This window comes from Pongo pygmaeus, chromosome 14 (assembly GCF_028885625.2).
Source record: "Pongo pygmaeus isolate AG05252 chromosome 14, NHGRI_mPonPyg2-v2.0_pri, whole genome shotgun sequence".
In the NCBI taxonomy this organism is placed as follows: Eukaryota; Metazoa; Chordata; class Mammalia; order Primates; family Hominidae; genus Pongo; species Pongo pygmaeus.
The window spans coordinates 49,997,813-50,024,826 of record NC_072387.2 but is presented as its reverse complement, the minus strand read 5'-3'; the positions used below and the strand labels follow the sequence as shown (position 1 = coordinate 50,024,826).

Sequence of the window (27,014 nt, the reverse complement as noted above, 5' to 3'; positions counted from 1 at the left end):
ACAAGGCAGACAATAACAAGTTGGCAAGGATGTAGAGAAACTGGAATCCTCATGCATTGCTAGTGGGAATATAAAATGGTTTTCCAAACTGCTTTGGAAAAGTTTGACAGTTTCTCAAAAAGTTAAACAGAATTAACATATGACCCAGGAATTCCACTGCTAGTTATATACTCAAGAGAAATGAAAACATATGTCCCACACAAAAACTAATACATGGGTATTCATAACAATATTATGTTAGCTAAAAAGTGAAAACAACCCAAATCTTCACCACCCAATGAATGGATAAACAAATTGTGGCATATCCACACAGTGGAATATGATTTGACGGTGAAAAGAAATGAAGTACTGATTCATGCTACACATGGATGAACTATGAAAATACTATGCTAAGAAGCCAGACACAAAAGATTACATATTCCACTTATATGAAAGGTCCAGAATAGACAAATTTGTGGAGACAGAGAAGTACATAGACAGTGGTGATGGCTACAGTACCTGTGTATATGCTAAAAACCACTGAATTGGGTGCTACAGTATGTGAATTAGATCTCAATTTTTAAAAAAGAAATAAAATATTTGAGTTCAACCCAAAAGTTTTCCTGGAAGCTTGAGGAAAAAAGTTAAAGAAAAGCAATTTAGTTTCCCGATTCCCTAAAAAACAGATCAAATATAGTAGATAGCTTTTGAAGATACAAGTAAGATTATAAGTAGTTATGTTTCGGATTTATGTCCTTTAGGAATATAGGGATTCGAGTTTTAAAATAACTTTATTCTGATTATGAAAGTAATGCCCGGTTATTTTAGAGGAGGTTTTAAAGACAGAAAAGCACAGATAATTATGAGCTTTCTTATTTTTATGCCTCTCTCCAGCCCCCACAAAGGCAAGTGGGAGAAGCGGTCAGTGGCTTCTATGTGCAAAGCCCACCCGTCAAACTCTTCGCACCAGAGGTTGGCTGGACATTCCATGAAGACCAGCACCATCAATCTTCCTCCACACACAGATCTTAGAAAAGCACCATCGTTTTCAAGTCTTCCAGCTATCTCAACTTTCCCTCGTATTTAAGTCCTGGTACTTAAATTGTAAGAACTGGTACTTCCCTTAATTCAAAGAAAGAGTCCATGCCACCTGCAATGGTGCCAAGATATGAGAAGGAGGGCAGAGACAGAATAGAAACCTAACTTCCAATGAAATCACAATCCTCAAATTAAAATTTCCCAGCAGCCGTCTGCCAGCATTTCCTTCCAGAGCACTGAATGAGCTAAAGGAACACTTTAAGTTTACTGTCCTCTTGTCTAGTGCAATCAGACAGCACCCAGGGGCCTTGCTAAGGAAACAAGAGGCATGTTACTCCCACTAGAATATTATTTGAATGGAAATATATTTTAAAAAATAAAAAGAAAAGGAAGCAGACTCCAGTTCAAATTTTATTTGTATACAAAAATATATTATCACGGGAAAACTTACTGCTATTTCCAACTATATATAATTAATTACAAATATTTTCATAAAAGCACTTTAAATTACAGGAAAGCTATGTTTTAAGAGAAAATACAATATTAGCATGGATCATCTGTTCTAATACGCTGCAAGCAGGCAAACAAAGTCAGTTTCACTGTCTAAATTGCCCAGAAATGGGATCAAGGGCTGACTTTAAGGTGAGCCTGAGAGTGGCCTGGTAGAAGGTTGAGTGCACGTCTTCATCCCCTCTGGCAGCAGATTCTAGTAGCTGATTTTAGCAGGTCCTCGGAACTTTCTGAAGCTTCTCCCTTATGATGAAAGGACCCAGAACTTCTTGTTTCACATACCTGTAAATGAGAGATAGGTAAGGTTATCCACTCAGAGGCTCACAATTCCTATGCTTAACCACATCACACTGTCTCAGACGTGCATCAAAGCACCAAACTCCATGCCGGGCTTCCCACACGATGAGTGTCTGATTAACTGGAATGACTGGGCAACCCACTGCAATTTCCATGAAGTAGACAGGCTTGTTACATGGGTCTAATACAAATTATGCTGCAATTATAATAATCCCTGTCAAAACAAGCCCTGGTCTTCTGATGTAAGATGGTGCAGTACATAAGAAAAGAGGCAATAAAATCTTCAAGCAAATAGAGATGATACAAGGACTTTCTATCCGATATTTAGGTTTGTCTGCAAGAGTGTTAAGAACATAGTTATTTTTAAATAACCAGCTTTGGATTTAATTTTTCAGAGTTTACCCGGCTCTTTACCAAAGAAGAGCATTAAATACTTCTCATAGAAAATCAACCCTTCCACTGGAAAATTAAGGGGCTGGGACAAAATTTTCCTAGCCCACTCTGTGACTAAACAGGACCCCCCATAGCAGAGTTGCTGAACCTTCCATCCCAGAAGCTGGAGTTGGTCCTCCTGGCTTTTGCAATCTTATCCTTTGGAAATAGAGTGTATAGATAGATTGTGAGGGTCCCTTCTTCTGGGCCCCTATACTGCAGTTATAATTTGATGTCTTCAGTTCTCAACATTTTTGGTCACACAAAACAGGTAACCATTAGTGTAATTCCCAAATAAGAGGCTTGCAAGTATGCATACCTAATCCAGGTCATTCAGTCACTGGCATGGGTCTCTGGCGAAAGGCCCCACAAGCCAATTCTCTCTTTTGGCACCCACATCTTAAAGTTAAATTTCACCCAAACCCTGGATCTAACCTGGGAAAATTACCCTGGCCCATGGGATGAAAGCCTTTTGGCTTGTTGGAGTAATGCACTTGTGGTTAATCAGTTCATTTCTTCTCTGAAAAGCCTGACAGGCCATCATGATGGTAATGCTCCAGTCTTGCTTGCTCTCCATTTCTCAAACAAAATGCCGTTGTTTGCTAGTGAGCTGTTCTCACTGTTTGGAAATGCACATGGTCTACTTTAACACAAGCTTATCCCAGAATTTCATTCCTAGCCACTAGAGTCCTGTTTCTTCTTCTTCTTCTTCTTCTTATTACTATTTTGACAGAGTCTCGCTCTGTCACCAGCTGGAGTGCAGTGGCGCAATCTCAGCTCACTGCAACCTCCGCCTCCCAGGTTCAAGCAATTCTCCTACCTCAGCCTCCCAAGTAGCTGGGACTACAGGTGTGTGCCACCATGCCCAGCTAATTTTTGTTATTTTTTAGTAGAGATGGGGTTTCACCATGTTGGCCAGGCTGGACTTGAATTCCTGACCTCAGGTAATCCACCCACCTCAGCCTTCCAAAGTGCTGGGATTACAGGCATGAGTCACCACCCCATCCTAGGGCCCTGTTTCTAAACCTAAAGAAGCCTTAGGATGAAACTTTCTGCCCCACGGCAAGCTGGTTAACATTACAACACTTTATCAGAAGTGTCTGTTAGTTTTTTGTTTTTTTGTTTTTAATATCAGACATGTACTTACTTGCTAAAGTTTTGTCAAGATCAGCAATGAAGGCTTCTAGCTCTTTTGTGTCTCCTAATTTAGCTGTGAAACAGGAGAGAGAGAGAGAGTTCAGTTTCCATAACAAAGACAGCTGATGACTCCACATTGAGTTTTCCAGGAAGTTGGAACTTCCAGAGTTATAGAATGGATTATTTCTATTTTACATCTACCTCCTTATTTTCAGAGACTTAATTGAAGAGTGTCCTGGGCCAACCCTAAGTGTGTGCTCCAGTGTTTTGATACAGTAAACTCAGAAACTGATTCTGAAGACTAGCCTCAGTGTTTCTTTATTTTTTAGTTCATCACCACCCTCTCCAACCATCCCACCCCACTTCTCCCTCACATAGAAGAGGAATCTTCCTTCACTGTCTTAAATGTTTGCAGGAGAGTGAGGAGCAGGAAGGGAAGATAAAAGGAGTTTGGTTTTTGTATTGTGTAGAATATGAGTTATTAGTCAAAAAATTCAGTAAGCATAGCACTGTGCAGAGCAGACACCTAGATTGTGTCATTCCTGCGGCACTAGCCTTCTGATGCGTTCTTGCTTGTGCTGTCCCCCCAGGGCAACGCTGCAGCCCTCAGAGTTCCTCCAATATGAAATGAATGAAGAGTTCACTGTTTCTTATCAAAATGGTACAGGGAAGGCGCCATGAGTCTTCTGGGTCCAGGACAGCCTCATCCCCTCCAGGTACCCACACAAGGTAACGAGTCCTCATTCTGATTTGGTTCTCTCTAGAGCTTCAGATGTAGAGATTTTTTTCATATAGCTGACTTTATTTCTGTAGAGTTCATCACATCATTCATGCCTTCCCTGAAATGCAGTACTGGACAGTTTTATTAATTAACACCTGCTAGCTACAAATGGCTAATTGTTCTTAGCTTTTTAAGTCAATTTGCCACTACGGGCTTTTTTTCTCTCTTTAATTCCTACCTCTTGGGGATCAGGTAACAAATCTGAGCACGTTTTAAGCTACTTTTTATACTGCTCTGTCTCTGAATTCAACAGATCCATTACAGACTGAGGGCTGGATAGTGGCAGAATTCCCAGTGGGTGCTAATGTTGCTATGTTGAGAGGGGAATTTTAAAATGCCTCTTTTGAAAAAAGAGTGAAGTCCTGTCTTATTGCCAAAGTGAAAAGAGTGATGGAATTGTCATTTCTTTTTAACTATGTTCCATTTTTATTGCATTCTGCAACTATTTTCAGCAAGTATAACTTTTCTGAAGGAAAAAAACTCCTTTTGTTTTCAAAAAGGCACTTGTCCAATGTAACAGAACATTCAACTCTCTAGCTGAAGACATTTTACCAGTTCCAAAAAATAAGAAACTGCTTATGCATCTTTAAAGACATTTTAGGTCTATTAATACCACAGTAGAGACAGGCTGGAGCTGCTATTTTAAATCATGTTAGATCATAGCTTATCTAATAATGACAACCCCATTTAATTGCTAAATTGGTCATCTGAAAGCATTGGTTAAATAATTAATGCACTAAAAAGAATTCTACTATCTGCAAAGGCAAACTGCTGAGTTTTAAATTCTAGAACCAACAAGTCTGGGAGGAGACTCCTAAGAAACACTGTCATTTGCACAGTCTTGATTACATCACATGAGAGAGAAGAGTCTAGTCTCCAAATTTTCTTTTTCCCTGTGACTTCAGGTTTTCTGCCCCAAATTATCTGATTTCATGTTCACACTGATTAAAATCCTGAGAAATAAAAAAATCCACTGTATACTCTACAGTATTAAGACATTAGTCTTACCTATTTGTTTTGTACATTTGAGAAAGATTGTTTAGGGGATAAAAGGGACAGAGAAGGGATTGAGAAGGGGAGAGGAATAAAAAAGCAAAAAACTCAAATTCCAACTAATGACCTTACCTTTCTGAGGAGTGACAGTGGGAGAGAGAAGAGCTGGGGTAGAGTCTGTTGGAGAATTCAGTTTTTCATCACTGAAGCTGAAGCTGTTCCTATAAAGTGAATCTGCACTTTTCAGGAAGGAAAATATACTCATTAGAAATAGTACTCATGAGATTATAGACTTATCACTTTATAGTCTATTGATAACCAACAATTTGTCTTCAAAATAAGCCAAAGCTGCAAATCTATAATAAAGAAAACAGCCAGGCGTGGTGGCTCACGGCTGTAATCTCAGCACTTTGGGAGGCTGAAGCAGGTGGATCACCAGAGATCAGGAATTCAAGACCAGCCTGGCCAACATGGTGAAACCCCTCTCTACTAAAAATACAAAAATTAGCCAGGCATAGTGGTATGTGCCTGTAGCCCCAGCTACTTGGGAGGCTGAGGCAGGAAACTCGCTTGAATCTGGGAGGTGGAGTTTGCAGTGAGCCAAGATCACACCACTGCACTCCAGCCTGGGCGACAGAGTGAGACTCTGTCTCAAAAAAAAAAAGATTAGAAAACAGGTTTATTTCCAGGTTTTATGTTTATGCCCCCAAAATGATTCAAGACGGGGGAGAGAGAGAGTGTGTGTGTGTGTGAGAGAAAGTGTGTGTGTGAGAGTGTTTGGGTGAAAGAGTGTGTGTGTGTGTGCATGAGTGTGTGAGTGTGGGTGTGTGTGTGATAGTGTGTGTGTGAGAAAGTCAGTGGATGACTGTATGAGTGTGAGTGTGTGTGTGAGACTGTGTAAGAAAGTGTGAGAGTGTGTGTGAGATGTGTGCATGTGTGTGGAGTGTGTGTGAGAGTGTGTGTGAGAGAAAATGAGTGTGTGTGAGAATGTGAGTGAGAAGTGTGTGTGGGAGTGTATGTGAGTGTGTGTGGAGTGTGTGTGTGTGGAGTGTGTGTGAGTGTGTGTGTGTGAGAAAGTGAGAGTGTGTGAGAGTGTGAGTGAGAAGTGTGTGAGAGAGTGTGTTTGTGTGTCCAATCAAGTACACCAAAGGCCCTTGCTTCCCTAATACAGGAAGGGGGTGATAGGATCATCATGACCAGTGCTTGGTTGATGGTGGGGCTTGGTGCGGGGGGGTAAGGATTTTAGGCAAAAGGAATCATCTCAAGTGAAATATGTCCCTTCTGCCCTCTGAGCCTCCTAAAATACAAACATCTGGTATCCCATGACTTAAGCCTCTTTCCCTGCTCAAGAGAGATCTTTGCTCTCTTGCTGTCCTATAATTTAATAATCCTCTCTTTTACTTAAGAGAGGTTTTCCTAAGAGTCTGTACTCTTCAGATAAGCCAGAAGGTCAAAGATAAAGACATCTTCTCCTGGAAGTTCATCTATTAGACACTTGGAGTGACTTCATGGCTCCCTCTATTCTCATACCTCCAAAGACTTGAACGACAGCAAGATGAGGCCCCAGAAGTTCAAGGCTGAACTGGGAGTCAAGGAGACCATCCAGTCAACTACTAAGTACTAGGGTGCCTTTGATCAAGACGGTATCTCTGGGCCTAGCTTACTGATCAATAGAATGGGAAGGTGGACTAAACAATCCTTAAAGGCACTTCTAGCTCTAAAGTTCTGAGATTCTCTGAGTCCTGCTAAGGGGAAGGAAACCAACCCACGGTTGGCCCAGCTGTGTGGCTGTGACTCAGAAAGGGGCTGCTGGCTGAGCAGCACTGACTCAAAGGGTGCAAAGGAAAGGCAGGCAGCAGAAGCAGGATGTGGCCCCTGAGGTCACAGGGAACAGCCTTCCTGGTTAAAACAAAACACAAAGCCAGCCACAGCTGGAGCAGAGAAGTGGCTCTTCAGGTATGAGAGGGCAGCTGAATGATGGGGGCCTTACCAGGTCCCCGCCTCCTCGGGATTCTTCCACTTTAAGCCAATTACCCCCAGCTTAGGAGGAGGCAAAAACATCTCTGTTTGGTCCCATTAACTGAAAAGGAATTTGCCTAAGTGACAAGAGATAGGCCCGGTATACAAAAAGTATCAGAGTTTCCGGAAGAAGAGGTTTCTGGTCTCAGGGAAATTCGGCTTTGTCCCTAAGAGGCTGCCACAACTTCTCAGGTGCCTCACCTGGCTCCCTTTCCCCCCACCCTCTCCTGCCCAGGGGCCCACCTGCCCCCTGCTCTTTTTCGCTGACACCACCATCTTGTCCACTTTTCCAAACATGCCCAGAAGATCCTTGAGAGCAACCCTCACAATCTTTGCTTCCTTCAGAGGTCCAGCCCAGCTCACCTGAAACGACCACCATCACTGGGCTTTGAAGATGAACATGGACTGAGATCCAAAACCCTGGACCTGATACCTACATTTCCCCAAAAATACATTCCTCAGAAGGCTGGTCCTCCGAGGGCTGTGTGATCAAGTACACCTGAGAAACACCAAACAGCCTTGGTCATTCCCGTGGGTATGTCCACTTCCAACATCCTGAAAAGACTTGTGGTTAAACAAAACCAGACCCATTTCCCCAGTGTACCTGACCACGGGACACTTTTTTGTGGTGCTTCTGCTACTACTTCTCAGGACCCTTGGACTCTGTGGATCCTTTCTCGGGAAGCCCTCCTGCTGGCTCCCTCAAATGAGCCCACCTCCAAAGGAGCTCTCCAATTCTCCCAAGGGAAGCCCTTTCCCCTTCACACAGGAAGCTGGCCACACCCACTGCAGACCTGCAAGGGAGCCTTACTGTTGTCACCATGCAGTCACCAGGAGAATCGCCACAAATACAGCCTGAGAAACTCATGGGGAGAAGATAAGGCAAGATTTAGGGGCGAGAAAACCACAGAGGGTCCTGAGGAGGCAGGCCTCATGCCTAGACTCTGAGCCAGAAAATACGAGGCCCTTGGCACATTATCTGTGGCTATGAAGGATACCTGAGAGCTTCGCCCTCCTCCCTGGCCCAGAGGCTGGCTGGCCCAGATCACAGGGACCACACCTCCGCTCTCTATCTCCCACAAGCAGCTGGCCTGGGAGAGCAACTTTCCACGCCACTGTTCACTCCACCCACCCGGCATGCACCACAGGCCCTACCCTGACTTTGAACTTCAGCTCTCTTCTTCCCCTACTCTCTAGCAAGTTTCCATCCACGTACACTCCTCTGCAGGGGAGAAAGACACCACAATTTTTTCACCTCACAGGCAAGGAGGCCAAACACTATTGAATGTTGGGAGAAGGAACAATCTAGATATGGAAAGGCCATTACAAAAGAGGATGGTAGCAGGAGAAAAAAGGAATCCAGCAAAGATTCAGGAAAAGCTCAGCGTAACTCATGGGGCCTGGAGAGAATCTGTAGAGAATGAGCCATAGATCCGGAATATTGCCAGGACTGCCCTCTGATCCTTTAGGTTCACAGGCTAAATGCCTTCTTGACGTGAGAATTTTTCCTTAACTGAGAAAATATACAGACAAACTGACAGCCACTCCCACAGTGAGGGAGGAAGAGGAGGAAAAATACTAGTTACAATATCTACTTATATAGAAACACACACACACAGAGGCATGGCAGCACAGCTACACTCACTTCCTCCTGCCCGCCCCCGCCCTGGCCACCACACACACACACACACACACACACACACACAGACACACATTAGCTCACGCCCCAGCTCATTGCCACACCATGACTTCACTCCCTTTCCATGAGGTGTACAATCTGGGACAGACCCAACTCCAAGTTTTGAAATGTTCAACCTTCGACCATCAAGAAGAAGCTGACCGCCAGCATCCTTGAGCCAAACCTGCTGCAGCTGAGGCACACCCTGTGATGATATTTACACATTGTGTATGGCACAGATGAAAAGAGAGCCCTCAAGGCCTCAAAGCTACACCACTGGCGAGTGGGCATCTAGCATCTATGCCACTGTCGAATGGGTGTCTAGAGGCCATGTGAAAACCGCATGACCCTGTAGAGTCACTCCGTTTCTTCCTTGTTAGAAGAAGAACAATAACCTAGGTGCTCTGTGTATAATGCCTGTGGTTTTAATGATTGAATTCTAAAGTTCCTAGCAAAGTGTAGAATAGCACTCCTGAGAGGGAAAAGGTAATCACAGAGAATAAACAGAATCAAGATTCTCCCTCTTCTTGAGAGAGAGCAGCAACACTCTTAAGAGATCTTTCGCTTCGGTGGCATCCTAGAACAAACCTCCCAAGAACAAACCCTCAACACAGAAGTACCCCAAGCTCTAGACCTCTCTTTACCCTTAACCAATAAAATTTCTTTCCACAGAGTTTTATTAAGAATATACAATGGGCAAAATCTCACGCAAGACAGATTTCAAGGTAGGCAAAGTCGGACATCCTGTTCTTTTCCCTCCCCTGGAACTCTATTCCTTGCAAAAGTAATAGCCAGTTAGTCTGATTAAATGACAGCAATGTATTGCTGGCTGATCACATATTCATGTATTATTACCCTGCGTAGGTATCAGGTGCTGCTATTAATAGGGGCTCGAGGGACCTAGAACAGTGATGATTTGGGGAACCCTGACAGGTGGTAAGGCTGGATATTTGAGGGCCTTACAACATCGGCTTCAATCAGCTCCGAAGCACCATCTCACATGTATCTCAAATTCCCATTAGAAACATCCCTGGCAAGTCCAGTTAGTGTACTGAAGTCAGGAACCTCAAATTCCGGGACCGCGTTTTCTAAGGCACCATCAAAAGAAAGAAAAGCATACAAAATATACAACTAACAGAGTCTGAGAAACTCTGCTGCAAAATAGAGGCTTGTTTAAAAGGTAGGTGTGTTTTTTTAGCTCGGGGGGTTGGGAGAAAGGTAATTTAGGGTTAGCGCATGTCAACGTGCTGCTCCAGGGGGAAGTAAAACCACAGACAGTAAACCTTACCCAAGGCTCCTGTAAATATAGAACGATCCCACACACGTTTAAAGCAAGCAAACTATAGTAATTAACTGAGAAAAAGAAAGCTTTGGACCTACCTCCCTTTTGCCACAGGGAATGGCTGCGGGTGTGGGTTGAATTCTCCTCCTGAAAATCTAAATTCTGATAGCCTCGCCAAAGGGGGGCAAAATAAGAAAGAGCGTCTTTCCTCAACTTCTCCACCGTTGTCCCAGCTCCCTTTCTGGGACCGCACTGTCCCTCTATATGCCTTGCCAAGCATCACAAGACCTGTCACCCATGCAGAATTGCTAACACAGTACCAGGGAACCCTGAAGGCTCCTCACTGGCCTCATTCTCTCACAGCTTGAACAAGTTCAGGTTCTACCTCAGTGGCTTCTAAGCCACATAAGCCATCTGTCATGCTGGTTCTCCAGGGCCCACAAGGTCCCCTCTCCCAGGGCCAGGCCAGAATAGTCTAGGCAAAGATATGCAGGTGTTCTAAGTCTTGCTGATGATAAAGCAGCCAGTTCCTCATTTCCTAAATGGTCCTACAATATCATAATAACCCTAGCATACACAGTAGACTTCAGACCTTTTCTATTGAGCAGCAAAACACTTCCCACCTCAAAGGAAAAATTATGTGAAACCCCAATACATTAAAGATATAAGTGCATACCACCTTTTAAAGTTTAAGTTAATATTATAAACTTCTTATAAAGTCAACACACTGATTAAAACTTGAAACATAATGAGTTGAAATTTCATTTAACACATTTGAGAAATCATGGTGTACCTTTTACAGTTTTAAAAATACTGAAAAGAAGATATATTTCTAAAAATAAATTCAAACCAAAGGTAGTCAATTTCTAAAGCACCTCTGAGGATGAAGTTTGAGAAACACTACCCTCTTAATTGCATTGCCCTTTTCCTGCTGAAGTTAAAATCACTCCCACTAAAGTGCCTGATTTTTTTACATGTTGGAATCAAGTCTAAAGGAAAGTAACAACTCTATTTTGATCAACTACATTTGAATTCCACACCCCCCATCCCACCATGTGAAGTTATACTGCAATTGTTATTTTGGTCCTCTTCATGTCTTAAGAGGCCTCCCTGAAAGTGGGAACAGGAAGGAGTATTTCCTTATTAAATATCTGTTCTTCTTTCCTATCTGAGTAACTTTTTCTTTCAGTACAAGGAATGGCTATTTTTTGCCTTCGGGTGCAAGCAACCTAAATTTTTTTTTAATAATAATGAAAAAGTATTCTTCAAAGAACAGGATTGCTGTTTGATCTTCCTTGTAAGGTTCGTGCACCTTCAGACAGAGCTGTAAAAACTAGAGCAAAAAACAAAGGTAACATTGGTTTACAGCTTCATCCAAAATATTTTCATGCAAGACACTGGCTCCAATGTATCTATATGGTATGGCACAGCATGTACATTGTAATGATATCTTGAAAGCATTCAACAGAGCAAATATTTTCTCCCTAATAGCACTATTAAATAGCATCCTTTCAATTTCACAGCTAGAGAAAGTAAATCCCACTCATCACCCAGGGCCTTGACAAAGCTCAACCTAGGCTCCTGCCAGATGACCACCACCTCAAAGAGACACCTTCATAAACAGCCATCATTGACAAACAGGCACGTGATCTGGGCTCAAAAGGACTTCAGTCTATTCGTGAAGACACAGTTCCCATTCTAGCTAATAAATCATCATCATCATCATCATAGCAAGTGTTTGCTAAAAGTAAGCTGCTGTTATTATCCTTATCCTGGTGTGTCTCCCTCTTGATGAGCTAAATTTCAGTAGTATCTACCTCTCTTAAGCATTCTCTCCCATAGAAAAGCATTAAACAGACAAACGAGGATAACAAATGTCTGTACTCAATTCTTGGCAGCAATTAAGATACACATATTATGCTTCCTTAAGAAATTACTATTTAGATACACACAGCTTCTGCCAACAATATTTCTGACCAGCCTTGTGAGAGAAAAACTACACATTTAAAGCAAAGACAAATGTCATCTGAGCTTTCTTTATGTTCTTCCCATCACTTCTCTAACCACCAAACTAAGGGTTAGTCCGTTAACAACAAAAGCAGAAAACAGACACATATAACCTAAGCAAAACTACAAACTATCCCAGCTATCTCCCCTGAAACTGTTAAGAATGTGTTTCTATGTCTTCTCTTTAAGGCATCTGAAAACAGATCCTAGATCTGAAATCCCACCCAGTGGAAGTTGAAATCAGCCATGAATGGGCACGCTCAGACCTATTCTAGCAGAGTGAAGCTGTTGCTTAGAAAGGAGCTGTTCTTTGCCACAGAGCAGCAGTGACACACTGTCCTAGCTTTCTTTTCCATGGGAGAATCTGTATTTGATGAATAACTTGCTCCAATGCCCCAGTAGGAGGAGACATATTTAAGTTTGGCCTTAGGAATTGAGACAAATTTCAAAAATGTTAACACTTTGCTTTGAAATTGAAAATGAACCTATTCATTAAGAACAAAGTCCAAAAATTCTAAGTGGAAAAGTAACAGTACTTTCTTCCGTCCCCTTTCACCTCAAAAGCTGCAGCTTGGTCTAACTCTTTGGCAGTGCTACCAAGGAAACAAGCTGGAACTCAGCTTTCTGAGTCAAACCCTGACCAGGGTGGTGAGCGCATTCATCACTTTGCAGAAGCGCAGCTCATGTTCAAGTCTAGCCCTGAATCTTAGCCCAGGAACAAGGAAGAGCTCCAGGTTTCAAAATAAGAGAATCACAAGGAAAGGCCATTACTTTCACGTCCTGAGTCAAGGGCAGCAAAAGGAGTGACATTCATGCCTGTAACCCATCTAAGGATTAAAGCCTGAAGAATAACACAGAAGAGTTTAAAATTGGCTTCGCACTTTGAAAAACAATAAGTAATTCTGGATTTAAACCAACAATCATGTAATACTAAAAAGGCACCTAATTTGCTGTTTGAGGTACCTGTAATCCTCCCAGGACATGTGAGTTCCTGGAAAAAGCTGTCTCTTTTGTTGTTGTTGTTATTTTGTTGTTGTTGCTGTTGTTGACAAAGTTGTTCAGGACAAAGAGACCCTGGGGTAGTCTCCATTGTGAAAAAGGTCACCAGAAAGCACCTTCATGCCCATGTGCTCTCTGGCTCCCCCTCCAGCCTGGTGGAGGACCTGGCTGAAAAATACTTGAACTCAGCTGTGCCAAAGGTTTTCATAACTGCATGCAATGGAGCAACAAGTCTGAGAGCTAACGGCCAGAAGAAAATGCAAGCAGTTATTTCATAAATCCCAAGAACAGCAGTTTGGGCTTATGAAACCTTTCCTGGTTTCATGAATATTTCCGTTCTGCGCCCTCCCATGTCCCCACTGTACCCCCTCATTCCACTGGCGCTTGTGCCGCGTCTGCAAAGTTACAGCTGAGAGGGGAGAGGCACGGAAAGGAGGAGGGAAACTGTGGAAAGGCCTGCTGCAGGTCCAGGGAGTTCTGTCTGGCTGAGTCAGGACAAGCTGCTTAAACTCGCCTGCCTGGTGACACACCTGTGGGCGGCAGGTGAACCAACCTGCCCTCCAGCGACCTTTCCCGTGATTATCGTCAGGGGCCCCGCCACCACTCGGCCTACTGCGTTGAGCTTCAGGAAACCATTCCTCAGTTTACTGATAAGAAAACTGAGGCCGCAGTCTTCGCGGGCCAGGTCCTGGGAGCTGGGAGATCCCGGCGCCATCCTAGCGGGGGCCGCACTTACTCTCCGAGTCGCTGAAGCCACTGCTGTCGCTGACGCTGGCGCTGCTGCGCCGCTTCATGCGCTCCAGGTGCTCCTCGTAGTGGAAGTGGCGCTCGTGGAAGGGCGACGCGAAGTCGGCCAGCACCGCGTCAAACTCGCACAGCGCGTCCGACAGGTCCTCCGCGGCCGCCGAGTCCAGGGCCGGGGCTGCGGGCAGGGCCAGGGGCTCAGTGCACGGAAGTCAGAGGGGCAGCGGGACCACCTCCCAGGGCCAGGAGGGGCCGCCACGGTTGCCGAAAATAACTGACACTTGGCGCCTCTGCCAAGTGACAGCCACGCAGTCGCTGTTACCTTGTAATCTTCTCCACCACCCCCGAAGTGCGTTCTATTACCAACTCCGTTTTACAGACAAGAAAACTGAGCCTTCGCCAGGCCCAGCGTCACCCAGCGACTTGGCGCGGCCAGACTCCTCCCCAGGCGCTGCGGATTACCTGTGCCCCCCGCTCCCCCCAACTCCGGGCGCGCGCGGAGCTGGTGGTGGCGGGAAGGTGGGACATGGGGGCCAGCCCGGGCCAGGAAGGAGGCTGCAGCCACCAGCGCGGGAAGACCGGGGACAGGTTCCCACCGGGGAGGATGGAAGGGTGGGGGGTGAAGGGACGACATGGGGCCCCTCCTTTCTCACCCGACATCTGCAGAGCCGGGACTTCAAGGGGACCCCAGATCCCGCACTCACCTGCGGCCGCGGCGGCCGCGGGGCTGCCCTGCGCCGCGGGCGGCTTCATGAGGCGGCTCAGCTGGGTCCGGCGCGCGTGGCCTTGGGTCCTGCGAGGTGGCAGCCGGGGCTATTCGGGGGCTTGCTGTCCCGCACACTCCCGCCCTGCCAGTCCCTTTGGTGCTGCGCTCCAGCCGCGCCGCTCCCAGCACGGTCCGCGCCCGCCCTCCCACCGGCTCCGGCTCCGGCTCTGGCTCCTAGATCTTATAGCCTTCCGCGGCCGGAGCGGAGGCGGGGCCGGGGCGGGGCGGCGGAGGCGGGGCCGGGGCGGGGCGGCGGAGGCGGGGCCGGGGCGGGGCGGCGGAGGCGGGGCCGGGGCGGGGCGGCGGAGGCGGGGCCGGGGCGGGGCGGCGGAGGCGGGGCCGGGGCGGGGCGGCGGAGGCGGGGCCGGGGCGGGGCGGCGGAGGCGGGGCCGGGGCGGGGCGGCGGAGCCGGGGCGACGGGTCTGTCCCCGCCGCCCTCCGAGGAGGCCCCTTCCCCCAGGCACCGCCCTCGCCACGCGCCCGCCCTGGAACCGCGGTGACGAGGAGTCGCCGGAGCCCCGGTTACAGCCCCAAATATTTACCCGCCTCTGGCCCGCGCGCCCTGACAACCCGGCCCACGCGGTGTCCTCGGCGTCACCAGAGCTGACTGCTGGGCGCGAGCTCCGCGGCTTCCCGCCTCGTGCCAGGCACCTCCGCCGGCCGCAGTTCCCTCGGCTGTGAAGTGGACGTGGGCATGCAGAGCCTCCCTGGATGGCGGCGAGGGACGAAGGAGCCCTCGGCCGTGTCCCAGTCGGGTGTCGGGGACGCGGAGGTCCCCTCCGCATTGTCCCAAGGGGACTTCCGAGATGGTGGGCGGGCGGAGTGGAGAGGGTCGGGGGCGAGAGGTGCAGGAGTTGGGGGAGTCCTGAACTGTTCCCACCGCGGAGCGCGGGAGCCTGAACTACGGTCCAGGGCGCTCCCGCCAGCCTGACTTTATCTAGAAGGGGTTTATTATGGGAAGAAACTACCGCGTCCACGCAGAGCGAACAGGACGCCTTGCAGTGTTCACGGAGTAACGAGCCACCCTGCCCCGCGGCCTGCGGGGGCGAACGCCCTGGACTGTGTGCTGAGCTAGGCGCTAGCCTCTCGCCTCTCGCCACAGACGGCTAATTAAATGTAGAGCAATTAACATGCAACGGAGTGAAACATTCAGCCTCCACTCCCAGCTAGTTTTTGTATTTTTAGCAGAGACGGGGTTTGTCCGTGTTGGCCCGGCTGGTCTCGAACTCCCGACCTCAGGTGATCTGCCCACCTCAGCCTCCCAAAGTGCTGGGATTACAGGCGTGAGCCACCGCACCCAGCCAGGACTTGTTTTCAGAATATAGAAAGACCCAAAATAGGCAATGAGCAAAACATTGAAACATACACCTCACAAAAGAGTATATATTAATGGCCAATGATCATATGAATAGTCCTCCTCTCTTGTCTGCTCTGGGTGGCCTAGGGATATGCTTGTCTTGCGGAGGCGCAAGCACTGTGGGCTCAAGAGTGGGGAGCCTCTTTCCCTGGTAAGGGGAGGACACCACTGGGATCTCTGGTGCCATCTCCTGCAATGGATCTTCTGATGTTGGGTCCAACAGAACTTCAGGAGTTGATTTCCCTGGGTGGGTGGAGCGGGATCTTTCCTTAGCTATCTGTCCCTTTGCAACTAGTATTGCTGCTGCCTGCCCTCTTAGCCACTGTGGGGGGGGGGGGGTCTAGCACCAGCTGTCACCAAGTGTCTGTGTATGGGAACTGGTCTAGGTATCCTTTACCAGTTACCTTGTGCCACACCTTAGAAGCAAGGGACCCGTCCAGGCTTCCTTCTGATGGCCAACCCACTTCTAATGGTGGGCAATCTATTTCCCACAAGGTTCTAAGTTCCCCTGGTGGTCTGGTGCTTAGGATTTGGCGCTCTCACCGCCACTGCCGCGTTCGATTCCCGGTCAGGGAACCAAGAAATGGAGCAGGACGAGCTGCGGACAATACTCCTCAGACAGCGGATTAACGAAAGGAGGTTTTTTTATTCTGCTGGGAGCTTCGGCAGACTCGTGTCTTAAGAGCCCAGCTCCCTGAAGGAAGACAGAGTTCCTGGCCCGTTTAAGGGCTTACAACTCTAAGGGGTTCCACGTGAAAGGGTCATGATGGATTGAGAGCACATGTGCTTAGAGTGGGGGGGGAGTTAATCTTTTCACCTCAGGCCGGCTCATCAGTGCCACCGGCTGGTCTTGACACTGACTTCATTCCTGTTGTTTTCCAACTTTTACTTCCTCCTCTTCAGAGACAGGAGACGTTAGTGAAATGGCTTCTCTCCTCAGGGCGACAGGATAATATTACTCCCAATATCGCAGGGGGTGTACACACCCCTATGAAACTCTTCTACTATCCAGAGGGAGTGAGGATGATATTACTCCCAATAGCACAGGGGGTGTACACAGCCCTGTGATACTCTTCCTAATATCCGCAGGGAGAGAGAATGATATTACTCCCAATATCGCAGGGGGTGATACACAACCCTGTGATATTGTTCCTAATATCCAGAGCAAAAGAGGATGATATGACTCTCAATGTCGCAGGGGGTGTACACCCTTCCTGTAATATCGTTCTTAATACCCTGGGAGGGAGAGGATAAGATTACATTGAATATCGCAGGGAATGTACACCCTCCCCCTCTGATACCCTGCCTAATATCCAGAGGAAGAGAGGATAATTTACCTCCCAATATCGCAGAGGCAGTACACCGCCCCCCCCCCCCCCCGCCGGTGATATTGTTCCTAATATCCAAGGGAGGAGAGGATGATGCTTCTCCCAATAAAGCAGTGGGTGTACCTTACCCTTGTGTTATTGTCTCTAATATCAGGGGCGCGGCGGGGGGGAGAGAGGATAAGATTCCCTCAAATTTGGCAGGTGGTTTGACGCCCCTTGTGGTATTGTTTTTAATATCCAGCGGGGAAGACAATAATACTACTCTCAATAGCACAAGAAATGTACATCCCCCTGTGATATTGCTACTAATATCCAGGGATAGAGAGAATGATGTTACTCCCAATATCGTCAAAGTGTCCACCCCCCCCTTTGATATTGTTCTTAATATATGGAAGGCAAGTATGATATGACTCCCAATAAGAAAGGGGGAATACACGCCCCTGTGATATTGTTCGCAGTATGCTGTGGAGGAGAGAATGATATTACCCCCAATATCGCAGGAGGTGTACACCCCTCTGTGATCTTGTTCCTAAGGTTCAATAGAAAAGATAATCTTACTGGAAATATGGTAAATACACTGTGTATCCACAGTGGCTGCTAATATGCAGGGAGGGACGGGGGTTGATAGTACTCTGCGCATCAGCGGGGGGTGTCCATGCGCCTGTGATGTGGCTCCTAATATCCATGGGGAAGGGGAGTAGATATTACTCCCCGCATCACTGGGGGTGTCCACCCCCCTGCGATGTGGCTTGTAATATCGGGGGTCGGGGGGTGATATTTCTCCCCGCATCACGGGGGTCGCCCTCTCCCCTGCGATGTGTATCGTAATATCCAGGGAAGGAGAGGGGCGTGATATTACTCCCCGCATCGTGGCGGAGTCTATCACAGGTCGGGATACTATACACCCCCTGGGATATTGGGAGTAATATCATACTCTTCCCCCCTGAATATTAGGAACAATATCATGGAGGGAGTGTTCACCCCCTGCCATATTGTGAGTCATGTCATTTTCTCTACCCCTGGACATTGGGAACAGTATCACAGAGGTGGTATACAACCCCTGCGAAATTGGGAGATATATCTTCCTCTCCACTTTTGGATATTAGGGACAACATCACAGGGGAAGTCTACATCTTCCGGATAATTGGGATTAATACCGTCGTCTCCCAGCCTGGATATTAGCAACAAGATCACAGAAGGGATGTACACCCAGTTCGATATTTGGAGTAATGTCATCGTCTACCCCTGGCTATCAGGAACAACATCACAGGGGGCTGTACATTTTCTGCGATATTGTGAGGAATGTTGCAATATTACTTATCGCAATTAATAATATCAACTATTAATTGATACTAATAATCATCAATATTAATAACTGATAATATAATTTTTAAAATCAATACTGATAATAATCATAATTAATATTAGTTATACTAGCGATAACAATAAATGATTAATATTAATGATTAATGCCTGATATTGTGATATTGATCTTATTCATTAGAAAACAGTAATAATAGCTCCTAATAATTAATATTATTAGTAATCTGAAAACTTTTTATTAGCAATTATTTAATATTAATATTGGTAATTCATATTCATGTTAATAATCAAGGTGTAATAATTCATACTAATATTACTCCTAATACCACAGTGGGTGTACACCCACCTGTGATAGTGTTCCTAATGTCCAGGGAGGGAGAGAGCATGATATTACGTTCAATATCGCAGTAGGTGTACACCCACCCGGTGATATTGATCCGAATATAACATCCAGGGGGTGGAGTATGACGTTACTCCCAATATAGCAGTGGGTGTACATCCACCCGGTGATATTGCTCCTAATATTCACGGAAGAAGAGAATGCTATTCTCCCAGTATCGCAGGAAGTGTACACCCCTTCTGTGATATTGTTCCTAATATCCGGAGGGGGGAGAGGGTGATATGAGTCCTAATATCCCAGGCTGTGGACACCCACCCTGTGATATTTTTCCTAATTGCCAGGATGGGAGAGCACGATATGACTCCCCATACAGCAGGAGGTGTACACCCACCCTGGTATATTACTCCCAATATCCATGGAGAGGAGAGGCTGATATGACTCTCAATATCGCAGGGGGTGTACATCCATTCTGTGATATTGTTCTTCATATTCAAAGGCGGAGAGGTTGATATTACTCCCAATGTCACAGAAAGTGTACAAACCCATGTGATATTGTTGCTACTATCCAGAAGAAGAGAAGATGATATTACCTCCCATATCGCAGGAGGTGTACACCCACTCTGTGACATTTTTCCTAATATGCAGGGCGGAACAGGATAATATTCTTCTTAATAGCACAGGGTGTGTACAGCCACCCTGTGATATTGTCCTTAATATTCCAAGTCGGAGAGGATGATCTTACTCCCAATACCGCAGAAAGTGTACACCACCCCAGTGATATTTTTTCCATCATCCAGGAGAGAAGAGGATGACATTACTTTCAATAGCGCATGGGGTGGACACGCTCCCAGTGATATTGTTCCTAATTTCAACGTGGGAGAGGATGATACTACACCCAATGGCGCTGGGGGTAGAAACACTCCTGTGATATTGTTCTTCATATCCAGGGGGAAGAGGATGATATTACTGCAAATAGTGCAGAGGACGTACACCCGTCTGAGATATGGCTGGTAATTTCCAGAGGCGGAGGAGATATTACTGACAATAAAGTAAAGAGGCTGTGTGACCACCGTGGCTCGTAATACCCGGGGGGGACAGGGGGGTGATATTACTCCCCACATCGCGGGGGGTGTCCGCCCCCCTGCGATGTGGCTCGTAATATCCAGGGGAGACGGGGGTGATATTACTCAATTACTCCTAGGATGTTGTCTCTACTGCCACACTTGGTTAACACCCTGGGACATTATTTTCCGTATTCTAGCAAGATGCCACTACTAAAGTCACAGCGGGTATACACCCTATGATATTATTCGTAATATTGTAGGGGAATGTTAATCCTGATGTCACAGGACTCTACACACTGTGTTATTATTCCCAATATCCTAGCGGGACATTAATAATAATGTCACAATGTGTGTACACCTTGTGGTGTTATTCTTAATCTCCTAAGGGGAGGTTACTTTTATTGTCACACGGGGTATGTTCCCTTTGATATTATTCATAATATCCTAGAGGGATGTCACTCCTTATGTCACAGGGTTTGTACACCTTGTCAAATTACTCGCATTATCCTTATAAGATGTCATTCCTCATGTCACAGAGGGTGTACACTCTGTGATATTATCATCATATTCTAGTTAAATGTGACTTTTAATGTCACAGAGGGTGTACACCTTGTGAAATTATTCGTTATACTTTTGTTAATGTCACACGAGTGTACACACAGTGATATTACATGCAATATTCAATAGAAATGTTACTCATAAATCACAGGTCCTGTACACCCTTTAATATTCTTCGTAATCTTCTAGGAAAATGTTACTACTAATGTCACAGGGCGTGTAGACCCTGTCATAAAATTCCTAATATCCTAGCGGGAGATCACTACTAATTTCACAATGCGTGTACACCCTTTGATATTATTCGTATTATCCTAAAGAGATGTTACTGCTGATGTCCCAATGCAGGTACATTCTCTGATATTCTTCATTATATCCTTGGGGGATGTTACTTCTAATGTCACACAGGGTGTATTCCCTGTGTTCTATTTCGTAGTATCCTACGGCAGTTTTACTTTTAATGACACAGAGGGTGTACACATTGTGATATTATTCGTGATATTCTAGAAAGATGTTACTCCTTATGTCACAGGGGTGTACACCCTGTGATAGTATTCATAATTTCCCAGGGGTCTATACTCCTATTGTCACAGAAGATAACACCCAGTGACATTATTCGTAATATTCTAGCGAGATGATACTCCTAATGTCACAGGGGGTGTACACCCTGTGATATTATTCTTCCTATTCTAGGGGGATGTTACTCTTAATGTCACAGGTGTGTTCCTTCTGTGATATTATTGAAAATATGCTAGCAGGATATTACTACTAATGTCACAAAGCGTGTACACTTTGTGATATTATTAGTAATATTCAGGGGGGATGTTACTCCTAACGTTACAGGGGTGTACACCATGTGATATTGTTCTCAATATTGTAGGGGGATGTTACTCCTAATGTCACAGGGGGTGTACACCCTTCGATATTATTTGTAATCTTATAGAGAGATATTACTTTAAATATCACAGTGGGTGTACACACATGGGGTACACCCACTGGGATATTATTTGTAATATCTTCAAAAGATACAACTCCTAATATCACAGTGGGTGTACCCCATGTGTGTACACCCACTGTGATATTATTTGTAATACCCATGGTAAACATTACTTCTAGTAACCCACAGAGGGTACACCCTGTGATATTTTTCATAATATCATAGGGAGATATTGCTTCTAGTAACACAGTGGGTGTACACCATGTGTGTACACTCTGTGATATGATAGCTTATATCCTAGGGAGATATTCCTTCTAATATCACAGTGAGTTTGCACCCTGTGATATCATTCATAATATTCTAGAAAGATGTTGCTGCTAATATCACAGAGGGTGTGCCCCCAGTGACATTATTCGTAATATCCTAGGGAGATGTTACTCCTAATGTCACAGGGGGTGTACACCCTGTTATATTATTCGTAATATTCTAGGAGGGTGTTACTTTTAAATCTCTGAGTTTCTGCAAGGTGGACAGCTGGGCAGCCAGGAGGAGGAGGAAATAAAGCAGAGAACCCAGGTCCTGGAAGCAACACGGCAAGTCATCTGCAGCTTTCATTTTGTCTTTTCCTTCCCTTTTTCTTTATCCCCTTTTACATTCTTTTTTTCTCTCTCTCCATCCCTCATTCTCTTCGACCTGCCCCTGGCACCCACTGGTGATGCCTCGAGCTAATAGACCAGCAGCCAATCTGGGAGCTGAGGCCATGAGGCTACCTTCAAATGCAGCTCTCCCTCTGGCCAGAGCTGGGGTGCAGGGAAGTAGATATCCAACCCAGATCTTGCATGATGGCTCAGGGTCCCTGTCAGCTAAAGAATCAGTCGAGCTGATCTTCAGAGGAGCCTACAAAACAGTCCCATCTTTAACAGCTGCTATAATTTACCAAACAAATGAAGAAGGTCTTTACCCAGGAGAGATTGGTTGGCTGCTGTCAGCTGCACCCCACTGTAAGGGAACGTGCCCACACACTGGGGAGATGGCTGGGCAAGGGGCCCGGACTCAAATGGAGTGTCACCACCTCTAGAATGAGTGTCACTTTGATTCCAAAGGACTAGTACCCTCTCTCTTTCCTAATTATAAATATATTTTAATATATACGAAAACATAGAGATTGAGTAATACTGTGTGTACCCACCACCAAGAATTAACATGTTAACAATTTGTCATGCTTGCTTCCGATATTTTTGAGACCTAACTTAAACATACAATAAAGTACACAAATCTTGAGTGTAGAGTTTAATAAATGTTTACTTGTGTAAACACCTGTGTAATTACCATTCAGATGAAGATGTAATATATCATCATCACCCCAGAAGGGTCTCTATGCTATTTTCTAATCAGTAGCACCCCATAATGAACCCTTATTCTGAATCCTGTCACTAGGAATTAGTTTTGCCTATTGTAGAGCTCCTTAAAACAAAATTACATTGCATGTAATCGTTTATGCCCGGCTTCTTCTGCTTAACATAATGTCTATGAGATTCATCTGTGTTATTGCAGAATTAATGCATCCTCCTGAGGGTGGACATTTGAGTTGTTATTTTGTTGTTGTTGTTGTTGCTGCTGTTGTAAATAGTGTTGCAATTAATAATCTTGCACCTGTGTTCTTGGGTACATGATTAAGACTATCTAACATCTATATCTAGAAGTAGAATAACCAAATTGGTTTGATTAGTCACTGGCTAGTATAAAGCTGCTATGAACATCCTTGTACATTTATTTTGGTGCTCATGTATACTCACTTCTCTTGGGTTTCTATCTAGGGGCAGAATTTCAGAATCACGGGATAGGCATATGTTTCACTTCCACAGATACTGCCAAACCGTTTTCCAAAGTGCTTGAATGAATATACGCTCCCACCAATGTCTAAGAGTTCCAGCTGCTCCATATTTGTGCCAACATATGATGTGTTAGACTCATTAATATTAGCCATTCTGGTGAGCGTGTACTGGTATCTTACTAGGATTTTTCTTCTTCTCCTCCTTCCCCTCCTATATTTATGTTTCCATAAAAAACCTACAGAATTTCTTTCTGTGGTTTTTCTAGTTTACATAACTGCTTTCATGCTGCAACATGCTTTATTTTCATTCAGTATTGCTTTTGCACCTATTGAGATACACACAGATCTAGTTTATTCATTATCTGCCAAATAGAAGTCCATTGAATGCCTACAGCATGATTTATTCATCTACTCTCCAGTTGATAGGCACTTGGGTTATTTCCAGTGTTTCTCTCTCACAGATAATGCTACAGTTACCATCCTTGTACATATCTCCTGTGCCTGCATGTGAGTCCCCTTCTGTATGCATCTTGATTCCTTCCCTAGAAGCAGATAAAAGGCAAAGCTTAAACTCAGCCCCTTTTCTGTCCCAGGGCCTCCTCTGGTCCTCAGCCACCTGACCATAGTGACAGAGATGATGAGTGACCATCTCATCCCTCACTGAGAAGGGACAGGGAGTTTTCATCAGCCCTGAGCCTAAATCTTTCATTAGCCCTGAGCCTAAATCTTTTATTAATTTTTATTTATAATTAACATATAATAACTGTATATATGTATGGGTTACAGTGTGATGTTTCAATATATGTTTACATTGTATAATGATCAAATCAGGGTAGTTATCATAGCCATCACTTTAAACATTTATCATTTCTTTGTTGTGACATTCAAAACCTTCTCTTCTAGGTTCTTGAAATGTATACTGCGTTGTTATTTACTATAGTCACCCAGCTGTGTGATAAAACACCAGAACTTACTCTTCCTGTCTAACTGTAACTTTGTACCCATTGACCAGCCTCTCCCTGTTCTCCCCTCCTCCCTACCCTCCCAGCCTCTGGTAACCACTATTCCCCTCTACTTCTATGAAATCAACTTTTTTAGATTCCACGTATGAGTGAGACCATGTGGTGTTTGTCTTTCTGTGTCTGGCCCTAGGCCCAAATCAACCATCACATCCTTATAGTGGGATTTACACACATTCTAAGTTCCAGAAGGTCATTCGGTCACACAGATCTCCTTCCAGAGAAAGATGAGTTAGACTTTGATTTGAAACAGGACAACCACAGCTTCTTGTATTTTTAAAGACCAGTTCTTTTTCTTAATTGGCATCTGTGTTAGTCCACTTGTGCTGCTATAAAAAAATACTGCAAACTGGGTAATTTATAAAGAACACAAATGTCCTTGGGTGTGGTGGCTGATGCCTGTAATCCCAACACTTTGAGAGGCCGAGGCAGGAGGATCATTTGAGGCCAGGAGTTCGAGATTAGCCCGGACAACATAGCAAGATGCCATCTCTACCAAAAATTTTTTTAAGAAAATAAATTTTAAAAAAGAGATGTATTTCTCACCGTTCTGGAGGCTGGGAAATCCAAGAACAAGGCACCAGCATCCAGGGTCTGGTGAGGGCCGTCTTGCTTTGTTCTCACGTGGTAGAACAGACAGAAGGGAATGAACCCACCCCCTAAGGCTATTACACTGGCAATTAAGTTTTAACATAAGAATTTTGGAGGACAGTGGAGACAATAGCAGCATCTCTTCCCCCGCACACTCCTGACCACTCTCTCCTTGAAACCTGTCCTGAGTATCCAGCTCCTGGCCTCATCATTCTTCTTGGGCCCCTGCTGAGTCCTCCTTCTTTGTGTGATCATTAATGTCAGTGGTTCCCTACTTGTCCTTTTCTTCCCACTCTACACTCTCTTCAGGCCATCTCCTCCCCTCTCAAAATCTTACCTAACATGCAAGAGCTTTCAAGTCTCTATTTCCAGAACTGACTTTTTTTAACTTTCAAGTCTCTTATACCCAATCACCCGATGTTCCTCCACAGACACTCTGTGGGAAAACTTCTAGTTGTTTCCTAATATCAGGTCTCTCCATCCTGTTTAGTAATGAATAGGTGGACCCATGAATTCCTGAAATAAAGACTATATTCCCAGCCTGTTTTGCAGTTAGCTGTGGTAATGACTCAATTTTGGACAGCAGGCTGTAAGCAGAAGTATCCTGTGAAACCTCTGGAATGCCTCCTTACGGGAAGGGGACAGGCACCCTCATCCTTGCTTCTTCTTGTTCCATGAAAGACAGACCTGAAGCTAGATTTCTCATCATGGGATGGAAGTCACTTATTGAGGATGGCAACAAAAGGCAAGAGAATCTTGGATCCCTGATGCCGTGAAGTTGCTATACCCACTGTTCCTGGATTACCAACAAGAGAAAGGTAAAATAAAATGTCCACCTTGTGGGCTGGGCACAGTGGCTCACACCTATAATCCCAGCACTTTGGGAGGCTGAGGCAGGCGGATCACCTGAAGTCAGGAGTTCAAGACCAGCCTGGCCAACATGGTGAAACCGTGTTGCTACTAAAAATACAAAAAATTAGCCAGGCGTGGTGGGGTGTGCCTCTAATCCCAGCTACTTGGGAGGCTGAGGCAGGAGAATCGCTTGAATCCTGGAGGCAGAGATTGCAGTGAGCTGAGATCATGCCATTGCACTCCAGCTTGGGCAACAAGAGTGAAATTCCGTCTTAAAAAAAAAGTCCATCTTGTGTAAGCCACTATTTAGGGGATTTCTGATCTTTACAACTGAACCGAACCCTGATACCGAATGCCTCAAACAAATCCCATCTGGAATCTCTCAACCCTGGAATTGTGAGTTTAATAGACAGTCGTTTCTTTATGGCTTAAGCAAGGATGAGTCCTGTTTCAGTGACTGTATTCTTTTGCTAGGGCTGCCATAGCAAAGAGTCACAAACTGGGTAGCTTAAAACAATAGAAAGGTTTTCTCTTACCAACTTTTGAAGGTTAGAAGTTCAAAATCTAGGTGTTGGCAGGGTTGGTTCCCACTGAAGTCTCTAAGGGAGAATCTGTTCCAGGCCTCTCTGATAGGGTTTGGCTGTGTCCCCACCCAAATCTCATCTTGAGTTGTAGCTCCCATAATTCCCACATGTTGTGGGAGGGACCCACTGGGAGATAACTGAATCGTGGGGGCAGTTTCTCCCATACCATTCTCGTGGTAGTGAGTAAGTCTCACGAGATCTGATGGTTTTATAAGGGGAAACTCCTTTCACTTGGCTCTCATTCTCTCTCTTTACTGCCGCCATGTAAGACAGCCTTTTGCCTTCCACCATGATTTGAGGCCTCCCCAGCCACGTGGAACTGAGTCCATTAAACCTCTTTTTCTTTATAAATTACCCAGTCTTGGGTATGTCTTTATCAGCAGCATGAGAACAGACTAACACACTTTCCTAGCTCCCGGTGGTCTGCTGGCAGTCTTTGGCATTCCTTGGCTTGTAGATGCATCACTGCCATCTCTGCCTCCAGCTTCACATGGTGTTCCCCATGTGTCTTTAGCTGTGTCTTTTCTCCTCATTTTAGGAGGACACCAATCATATTATATTAGGCCCA

General features: G+C 45.4%; 1 protein-coding gene across 2 annotated transcripts; it reads right to left on the bottom strand.

Annotated features, from left to right (window-relative positions):
• Nucleotides 1–1,415: 1,415 nt before the first annotated feature.
• RGCC (regulator of cell cycle) lies at nt 1,416–14,845 on the bottom strand. Of its 2 annotated transcripts, none has more exons than XM_054446843.2 (5): nt 14,601–14,845; nt 13,890–14,074; nt 5,300–5,408; nt 3,404–3,466; nt 1,416–1,809 (listed from the first exon to the last, which is right to left on the bottom strand). In XM_054446843.2, the coding sequence occupies exons 1-5, from the start codon at nt 14,647–14,649 to the stop codon at nt 1,802–1,804; spliced, it is 414 nt and encodes a 137-aa protein (XP_054302818.1). In that variant the 5' UTR covers nt 14,650–14,845; the 3' UTR covers nt 1,416–1,801. The 2 variants fall into 2 exon arrangements, with proteins under 2 accessions (XP_054302818.1, XP_054302819.1); XM_054446844.2 differs by having other exon boundaries at nt 5,300–5,401; nt 13,889–14,074; nt 14,601–14,842.
• Between the last annotated feature and the right edge of the window lie 12,169 nt (nt 14,846–27,014).

Bases quoted from the DNA above. Each gene is read 5' to 3' on its own strand.
- RGCC (XM_054446843.2), bottom strand. From the start codon at position 14,649: ATGAAGCCGCCCGCGGCGCAGGGCAGCCCCGCGGCCGCCGCGGCCGCA. The intron at 14,075-14,600 runs GTGAGTGCGGGA...CCCTGCCCGCAG, and splicing joins CGCGGCCGCCGCGGCCGCAG to CCCCGGCCCTGGACTCGGCG. The intron at 3,467-5,299 runs GTAAGGTCATTA...CCTGTTTCACAG, and splicing joins CACTGTCACTCCTCAGAAAG to CTAAATTAGGAGACACAAAA.